This window comes from Oryzias melastigma, linkage group LG6 (genome assembly GCF_002922805.2).
Source record: "Oryzias melastigma strain HK-1 linkage group LG6, ASM292280v2, whole genome shotgun sequence".
NCBI lineage: Eukaryota > Metazoa > Chordata > Actinopteri > Beloniformes > Adrianichthyidae > Oryzias > Oryzias melastigma.
This window is the reverse complement of record NC_050517.1, coordinates 32,638,027-32,647,671: the sequence shown is the minus strand read 5'-3', so window position 1 is coordinate 32,647,671 and position 9,645 is coordinate 32,638,027. Positions and strand designations below refer to the sequence as shown.

General features: G+C 39.8%; 1 protein-coding gene across 2 annotated transcripts in view; it reads right to left on the bottom strand.

Moving 5' to 3' along the window:
• Positions 1-9,645, bottom strand: part of cracr2aa (calcium release activated channel regulator 2Aa) — a gene marked incomplete in the record, with an annotated part of 22,018 nt that overhangs the window by 4,204 nt on the left and 8,169 nt on the right. The window contains 13 exon segments of one of the 2 annotated variants that reach the window (XM_036212560.1): positions 480-556; positions 648-749; positions 837-951; positions 2,911-2,992; positions 4,612-4,744; positions 4,815-5,130; positions 5,197-5,285; positions 5,373-5,418; positions 5,674-5,745; positions 7,462-7,649; positions 7,717-7,812; positions 7,891-7,981; positions 8,060-8,206. In XM_036212560.1, coding sequence (XP_036068453.1) covers positions 480-556; positions 648-749; positions 837-951; positions 2,911-2,992; positions 4,612-4,744; positions 4,815-5,130; positions 5,197-5,285; positions 5,373-5,418; positions 5,674-5,745; positions 7,462-7,649; positions 7,717-7,812; positions 7,891-7,981; positions 8,060-8,206 — 1,554 coding nt within the window. 2 annotated transcript variants of the gene reach the window in all.

The following is a 9,645-nucleotide window of genomic DNA, read 5'->3' as shown; positions in this document are numbered from 1 at the left end:
ACAAAAGCAACAGCACAACATGACGACAAAAGCAGAAGCACGACGACTAAAGCGGAAGTACGACGACAAAAGAGGAAGCATGGCGACAAAAGCGGAAGCACAACATGACGACAAAAGAGGAAGCATGACGACTAAAGCGGAAGAACGACGACTAAAGCGGAAGAACGACGACAAAAGAGGAAGCATGGCGACAAAAGCGGAAGCACAACATGACGACAAAAGAGGAAGCATGACGACAAAAGAGGAAGTATGACGACAAAAGCAACAGCACAACATGACGACAAAAGCAGAAGCACGACGACTAAAGCGGAAGTACGACGACAAAAGAGGAAGCATGACGACAAAAGCGGAAGCATGATGACAAAAGCGGAAGCACAACGACAAAATTTAGAGGCCGACAAAATTTGTGTATTTAGCATATTTGTGAGCCGTTCCGGCCAACGTACAAATATTCAAACAGAATCGGGCGATCTTCTCACCTGGCCAAGTAAACCATGGATTCCAGGACGTTGTGTCCGGAGAAGGCGCTGCATTCAAAGATTCTCAGCTCACAGTCCTGTCGGGATGAAACACAGCAGACATGATCGTCGTCTGAGGAGTTCCAGCTGAAGTCATGACAGAACCGGCTCCTCACTACAGAAACAGACCTTGGCGAGTCTTTCACCCATGCTCCTCTCCACCTTTCTCTCCGCCTCTTTGTCCGTTTTGTTTCCCAGGAGCATGATGGGAATGTCTTCAGTGGCTGTCTCCTGTCGCCAGAAGAGAGCCGCCCTTCATGAGGACTGAACAGGTTTTCTCACTCGTCTGAATGGAACTACAGTGAAGTGAAGTCTGACCTTCACGCTGGTCAGCCAGTGTCTGACGGCGGTGAAGCTCTGCTCCGCCGTCACGTCGTACATCACCACCACGCCGTCCGCTTTCCGGAAGAACTGCTTGGTGATGCTCCGATACCTGAGAGAAGAAGAACGAAAAGATCAACTACGGACACACAAAATAAATGTAAACACAAATAATTTTAACCCAGTAACTACAGTCAAAAGCTTCATTTTGAGGTATTTTAGTTTGAATTTGTGACATTGTGACTTTACTTTTACAATCTCAAACGATGAAGAAAACAAAAGCAAAAAAACAAAAACCCATCAGGCCGAGTTTTCCATTAACCACATCAAAGAACAGGAGGAACATTTCTCTAAAGAATCCAAAAAGATTGACCTCAAACTTCTTAAAACCATAAAACAAATGTTGATGTACTCTACTCCACAGTCTATTACAACAGAAACAGTAGAAAAGACGGAATGATTTATAGTTTCTTTAACCTGTGTGGTAAACTGAAGAATGAAGAGAATAAAAGCAGAAAACGAGACATGAGGACGTGACGAGGCTTTAAGAATTTAGACTATTGTTTTGAAACACTTTTGCTTCATTATCTGGCAAACAATGGTAAGAAGTGAATTCTGAATCTGAAATTGCAGGTTTTCAAATCAACAAGTGAAAGAAACCAAGTTTGTAAGAGTACCGTATTTTCTGGACTATAAGCCGCAGACATCTATCTTGAAAAATTTGATATTTACAATAACCAATTTTGTACTGTAAATGTACATGTATGTACCTGCCGTCTCCAGCGTCTCACCATAGATTCATTGATGTAAGCGTGTGTAGCAGCTTTGTTTCCTTCCTAAATAGCAAACTCCATGGCCTTCTACTTAAAATGTGCCCCAAACAAACTTCTTTGTGGAGATGATGAAAAAGGGAGGATTTTAAAATAATTACCAGTTAGTAATTTGTCACGAGTGTTCTATCTGCTAAAGAAAAAGTATAGCATTCTGATTTGCATAGATTTTTTTGTCTATCTTGTTTTTGATTCTAATTCCGGTTAGAACGTGGAAGAAAAATCCACAGAATATCCGCACCTTTGTATAAGCCGCATGGTTGAAAACCTAGGAAAAGAGTAGCGTCTTATAGTCCAGCAAATGCGGTAATCATAGATGAAAAAATACACTGGAAATGACAAATTAACTATGTAAAAACAAAGAAAGCAAAAACAACACTGTTTAATAAGGTCAAATGGTCATTAGATAAAAAATCCTGATTTCTCATATAGAATTCGTTGATTGTTCCATATCTGATATCTTGCTTAGAAATTTGGGGAAATACAAACAAGAAATCAAACTATTTATTTTACAGAAAGGAGCAATGTTTCTACACCACTATTTATAAAGCTGAAAATGTTTAAAATGTAAAGATTTAGTAGATAATTCCATCCTAAAACATCACGAAAGTCGCCACATAACATACAAAAATAAGTTTGAAAAAGAAAGAGTAATTACAACCTAAAAGGACATGACATTTTCAAATCTACAAATTCAGGAGAAAAAAGAAGGAAAAAAGGGTTTGGGTGCAGAGTATCAGACTTTGGAATGATAAAAGAGTCCAGATCGATTATCACGTTTAAAAAACTGAAAAAACAAACGCTCACATAATGTGAATTATAAGGTTGTTGGGAACGGGTCAAATAAAAAACTAAAATAAAATAAATCCTGAGGAATTTGGTTTATTTTCTTGTTGCTTTTGCCGTTTGTTTTTATTTGTCTGCTTAAAACGAGATAGATTTGGTAAAAATAGTTTCATTTAGTTAAATGGTGCAGAGACATAATGCTCTTCCAGGTGAGCATTATCAGACATGAACGGCTTCACAGAGGAAGGAACCGTCCGACACGGAAAATAGATGAACCTGATAAACTAAAGTAAACAAATACCACGTTAGAATGCCTGTAATTAAATAGTCAATCGCAAATAAAGGTGATAATTTGACGGCCCGAGTCAAAACGTCAACCTTCTCCCAAATCTAAAGATCTTGACAAGACTTTTCAGAGTCAAATAAGAACAAAAAAGGTCAACAACTCGTCTCACCTCTCCTGACCTGCTGTATCCCACAGCTGCAGCGCCACCTGGCTGTTGTCCACAGTTAACGTCTTCACACTGTAGTCAACTCCTGAAAATAAAAAAAATAATAAAAAACAAGAAAAAAAAGTAGGTTAGCCAAAACAGTAGAGCTGCCACAAACGATTATTTTATTAGTCGACTAATCGGATCAAACTGGATGTAAAGCACAAATATTAACCATCATTAGCTGTAAACTAACTAAAACTAGATATACAGCATTACCTGCAATAATACGAGTGTGACTGCTGTAAGCTGAATTTGGTCACTTAAGATGCTGAAATTGAAAGCTAAAAAGATTGACTAAGAAGACTTGATAACTGAAATTGCTAAAGCTGATAGCCAGCTAAAATATAAGTTAAATGGCAAATTAGACTAAAAAAACTGAAAAAAGCCTAAGCTAACCCAAACAGCTAGCATGCAGCTGAAATATTAGCTAAACTTTGAAATAGCCTAAAAAACAAAAAAGCTTAAATTAGCAAAAAACTGAAAAAAAATCCTTAATTTCAAAAGAGCTAGCATGTAGCTGAAATATTAGCTAAACTCCAAAATAGCCTAAAAAAAATCTTAGTAGAGGCCAAAATAGTCCAAAAAGCTATCAGAATGACCATTTTTAAAACTTTCAAAGTCTAATTTTTTAAACATAATTCTGAATAATAAAAATGCAGGAATATTATTCCAGAATAAATCAACTTAAACCTTAATTAACTTTCAATATTTTACTCTCAATAAAAATATATTTTGTCAAAATTCTACAAGTTAGAAATGAGATAACATCGGGTCATTAATAACAATAAAGTAAAATGATCTGGAGGGCCGGATCCGGCCCCCGGGCCTCGACTTTGACACGTGTAGTATAGGATCTATATAAAATAATTTATGATTAAAACTGCGTTTGTGAGTATTTCTTCATTCAAATTGCATTTGATCAGAAAACCAGATCCCAGAAATATTATTCAGACTAATGATGTAGATACTGAAAGGGGCGGGGCCATGGTGGCAGGGCTGAGCGGGGGAGGAGAACATGGACATAACTATAAAGTCAATTATTAACCCAATTATGGCAAACATGTTTCAAACAGCTTTAAAATTACTTTCATTTTGCTTCTACATTTAATCAAAAACACAAGTGATTTTTTTTAAAGCTTGAAAAAAATGCAGACGTCAAAGAGTGAAAACAATTACAAATAAAAAAATCCAAATTTTAAATCCAAATGCTCTAAGAAGACGATGTGAGCAGAATAAAAGTGAACCTACATGAAAGCAGAGATCACAAGCAGTTTTTGGACAAAAAGCTCAGCAAGAAGATCGGAAACTTGGCGTTTCCATAGCAACAAAACATGGCTGAAATAGTTCCAGGCCAGTGTGTCTTTCAGACATTTAGGAGAGTAAAGAACAAACGATAAAAGTGGAGCTGCAGTGTTTCTAAACGATCGTGGTGAGAAAAATCAAAGTGTCCAGAGTGAACTTTCCTCAACGCAGAATAAACAACCACAAAAAAATCCCCCTAAAGAGGATCAAAGATATTTATATTCTGACAAAAGAAGCAAAGATGAAAGGAATTCAGATGTTTTATCTGCATTTCTGCCTTTTGCAGCTGGTTCTGAAACCTAACCAGAACTTTTGTTGGTCCAGTTAAAGCCGAACAGGCGAGCGACCTGCAGCACGTACCCACGGTGGCGCACGTCCCGGGGTGGAAGCTGTCGTCACAGAACCTCCGGAGGAAACAGGTCTTCCCGACACTGGAGTTCCCCACCAGGACCACCTTGAAGAGGCGGTCGGGAGTTGAAGGAGCGCTTTCCTCCTGAGGAAACGGCGATTAGTTTCCGGAGCGCTCGCCGCTCACGAGTCGCGTGTGTTCTCGGAGAACTCACGTTTATGCTGGTCTCCTTGCCGACAGGCTGGACCCTCGGAGAGGTCGGGATCGGCCCGTTTTCCTCCGCCGAGGTGTTTGTGTAAACCGAGTCGTCCACGTCCTCGCTGCGCAAGTCGTCCTCGCCGCGCGGGTCGTCCTCGCCGTCGGACTCTTGCAGAGAGTTGTGAGGGGACCGGTAGTTGACCAGATGAGGGAGCGGGTCCTCCTCAATGGAGATGATCCTCTGGAGATGCTGTCCCGGCGTGGCGGAAAGACTCGAGTTGAGCTTTGAGCTCCGCCGGGAGGAGGTCAGAGGCTCCGCCTGCTCATCCTCACTGGAGACGCAGAGAACATGAAACTTCCGTGGAGGGTAATCGCGCGGTATAAGCTCACGAGTTTACCTTCGGTGGATTTCTGCGTTTGACAGTTTCGGCTCATCCACTGGCGGGCGCTGCTTTGCAGTCGCTCTTCTCACAGAGTTCCTCGGTTTCTATCAAATCAGAACTTTTTTTTACAGTCTTTTCTGTTTCCTCTTCAAGTGTTTGGAAAATAAAAATAAATGAAATCCAGCGCATACCTGACGGATCATGTCTCTCTCATCTCGCAGATGTTTGTTCATTTCTCTGAGAAAAGAATATAAAAACAAACAATAGAATTCATTGACATAGAAGGTGGTTCCATCAGCCGTTTTACAGGAGGAACCACATCTATTCTGGTTTTCTCTGCTCTGAGATAAAGTTCTATCAATATGTATCCATACATATTTCATCTTTAGGTGAAAACATGTTAGAAAATATGTTTTTTTAGTTCTAAAAAACAGTGAAACTATGTCAGGAGTAATGTGATGAAGCCATCCCGGTCCAGAGGTTTGAGCTGACCTCAGCAGGTCCAGCTGTTTGAGAAGACACGCCCGGTCTCTGTGCAGACCCTCCGTCACACGATAGACTTCCCTGAGGAGCAGAAGACGTTAACATCATAAATATCCAACATTTCCTGGGGATAAATGGATGACAAAACAACAAATACTTAAAAAGATAGAGATTTAGTCTTTTCATTAACAACACTGCAGCTGAAGAAACAGACATTTAGAGAGACAGGTCGGGTTTGTTTGACTGAGAGCAAAAAAGGACAAAAGTCCAAAAGTTCTGCAGATGACAGCAGCTCAAAACACAAGTCATAAAATGCTTTTATTTACATTCAAAACAAGAGATTACAGACTAAAGAGGAATTTGTTCTAAGAAAAATGTGAATATTGAAATTTTATTTTTAAAAATTCTTGTTTTCTTCCTTATAAAATAATCAAACCCTTTATGATTTCGCAGCAGATATTTATGATTGTTACGGCCTAAAACGTCTGATGTTTCTGCAGCTTTTGTGAGAAGTTGAAATGTTTTTTAATATATATTATTTTGAAAAGCACCTTAAAAAAAAAAAAAAAAAAAAAAAAAAAAACTTAATTTCATATTGTCATATTCCAACTATTTTTAGTGTGACATGCACTATGAAAATACTGCATCATCATCATATTCAACACTGTTGTGCTTTTCAAATATTTTTGTATCAATTTAAACATTCTTTAGAATAAAATTATATTTTACAGGGAAGAATTACAAACTTAAAGTGTAACCAAACAGGACAGGTGCAGCACATCAGCATCCAAATATGTACAACAGGAGAAACTCTGTAGTCAGTATAGAAGTCTCTCCACGATCTCGTGACATGTTTTTGTAACAATTCAGGCAGAAAAGCTGAAAGTTGCTGCATTTTTTTTTTTTAGCTTTTCTGCCTGAAATTTCAACTAAATTAGTTGAAAATGTTGTCTTTCCCTTTAATAATTTATTATTAACTTTGATATCCAATTTTATGTGACCTCACAAAAAAAACCCCAATATATTCTTTCCAAAGAGGGATTCATTTTTTTTTTATATTTCTTAAATGTTTGCGTCAGAGCAACTATAATTTTTAATCAATTCTATGATCACAACATGCTTGTTTTTTTACACACAAAAAAGCATCATTTTCATGTTTATGTTCAATTGTTGCAAAACAAAAATGAACATTTTGAAGTTTAATTATTTTTTATTTTGTCATAATGCATGATTTGTTTTATTTTTGGGTGAATAAATCGTTTTATTTCAGTAGCATAGTGCAGAAGTGGTGTCACGTGAACCCAATGCATTATGGGAGTTGTAGTGCAAAAACTGAGGGTGATGCTGGACAAACTCACGTCTCTGAGCTTCATCATTTTTTCTACGGTCTGACACCGGATCCCACGGGAAGCTACACCGCTAAAGACGAGCTTTAGATGTTATTTTTGTTGGAACTGTGAGATTTTATGAGAACGAAAAAGTGAGGATGTGAACAACTTTTGATTGGTCAGACTGATGACATGATTAAGCCTCCAAGAATGATTGGTGGAGACAGTTGGAGGGGCGGGACTTTTCCAAAAAACAGCTAGCTGTGGCTAAACCGCAGGAGCGTCGTTCTTATTAAAAAGTCTTTATTGGGATCAAATAAACACAAAGATGAAAAGTATTTTATGGTCTTTCATCTTCCCAAATATTCAGAGTTTTTTGAGGACTTTAAGTCTCCTCCATTCATTTTAAAATCCATCAAAGTGACCCTTCCATGACACCGGGACGCGGCAGAGGAACCGGAACACTCACATCTCCTTCTCCTCGTGGAGTCGGGCTGACTGCTCCTGGATTAAGCTCAGCTGCTCCTGAGCGAAGAGCAGCTTCTGGCTGACGTGCTCCAGCTCTCGCTCCAGCTCGTCGTTGGACTGCTTCAGCTTCATGTTCTCCACCGTGGTCACGTGCTGCTTCCCGTGAAGCTCCTGGCACTGAAACTCCAGCTGGAGAGACGGACGAGGAGCATGTTGGGTTCTGCTTCCTGCAGAAGCTGATTTCTGTCGCGCTAACCTTTCTCTGCTTCTGGAAGAGCTGCTCCAGCTCCTTCTCCTTGCTGGACAGCTGCAGCTCCAGATCCCGACTGCGAGACAGAAACCGCTCGTAGTCCTGAAGGTCCAGAGGAACAGAACAGGAAGTCAGACGGGAAGCTGGATGTGGCGAGGTAAAGGAGGAGTCTGTTCGCACCTGCAGAACGATCCTGTCCTGTTCCGTCTTTATCTGCTGCTCCATCTCCTCGTAAAGCCGCTGGATCTCGTCGTGGTGCTTTGCTGCTTTCCTGTTTGGACAACATTCACATTCAAACACAAACATTTCCTCATTCTATCGTTCTGGTGGAGGAAGGCGGCGTTCTCACGTCTTCAGAGCACATTCCATCTCCTTCTTCTCCTGGTTGGCCTTCATGATCTGTGACGTCACTCTGGCCAGGAAGTCCTCAAAGTTGGAGAGGAGCTGAGGCTCGTCGCGGCGCAGCTGAGCCCACAGACTGCGAACCTCAGCGGGGCTGAAGCGAGAAGCAGAAGGTCTTCCAGGAGTCACGTTTTAACGTTTATGAGACAAACCAGCCCGAGAAAACCATCTGGGAGGAGTTTAAACAACCATTCAAACCTCCACCAGCCACCAACGCTTCATCAAAGTCAACATTCACTCGTGCTCGTTACGGCTGCTGGAGCCTATCCCAACCGCTGCTTGATGAAGATGTGAAACTAACAAGTCATCAGTGAAAAAATGAAAAATTAACTATAAATCTCCTCCACCAAAATGAAACACTTTCTTTTGTTTGAGGTTATTTCTAAAATGATTTTCATCTAAAAGAATTAACGTTAAAAAATGTTTGAGTTTAAAAGTTACCAACAAAAACATAATTTTAGTTTAAAAATATATTAATCATTTTTTTAAATGTTGCTATTTACTAAGATGCGTTGCCAACCAGCAACATATGGCATGAATATTATTATGGAATATTTATGAGATAATAATAACATTAATGTTAGTATTTGGAAATAGTATATAAATGGGATCTGCTTCAGTGATTTTAACATAAATACAAGACAAATACAAGTATTTATGAGTGCACAAGCTCTAAATAAATAAAAATAAAAGACTTGATTTAGTTCAGCTCATAATAAAATGGATACAAATAAACTCGAAGTAAAACTCACAATAACAAGAAAAGGTCAATCTTTAGACTCCGTGACCGTAACCCGCCGTGTTCGCTCTCCGGTCTTCTCTGCAGACGTTCTGCTCAGATCAATATCAGTTTGGGATTCAGGATGAAATGTCATCATTCTTCTCCAGCTCCAGTCTGGAGGCAGGAAGTCAATATGATGTTCAAAGTCGGCATGAAGCCTCGTTCACTTCCACCCGGTCGCCTGTTGAAGGCGAGTCTAATCAAGCGTCAGATCGTCGTCCAACCGGAGACGCTGCTGAGTATTTCAGGTGAGATTCTTTAAGACTCTCCCCTTTTAAAGTTTAATGTTAACCTGCAGGAATAACAATTTTTAACATTTATTTTAAAGTCCAACTCACATCCTTTTTTAAGTGATGATTTTTCCGTTTTTAGCCAGAATCTAAAAACTTGTTGTTTTCTAGGACATAGTTTCTGCAGAGCAGCATTCACCTCTGAGTTGTGGGCGGTGCTGTTGGTGTGGAGCAGCCCCGCCCACTTTCCCCTCCCCATCACAGAGCAGGAGCTTGTGACCGGCCCAGTTATCATGAATACGATCTTTTTCCAGCAGCATGTTTTCATCTGATCCACATGGATTTTCATCAGGATAAACTTAGAAATGAACTTTAAAGTCAAATTTTCTTTTATTCGTCCTCCGGTGTGAGAAAATCGTCACAATTACACCCCAAAGTAGGGCTGGGAATCACTGGGTACCTCACGATACGATACGCGATACATGGCTCACGATATCGATAATATCGCGATACTGCGATAAT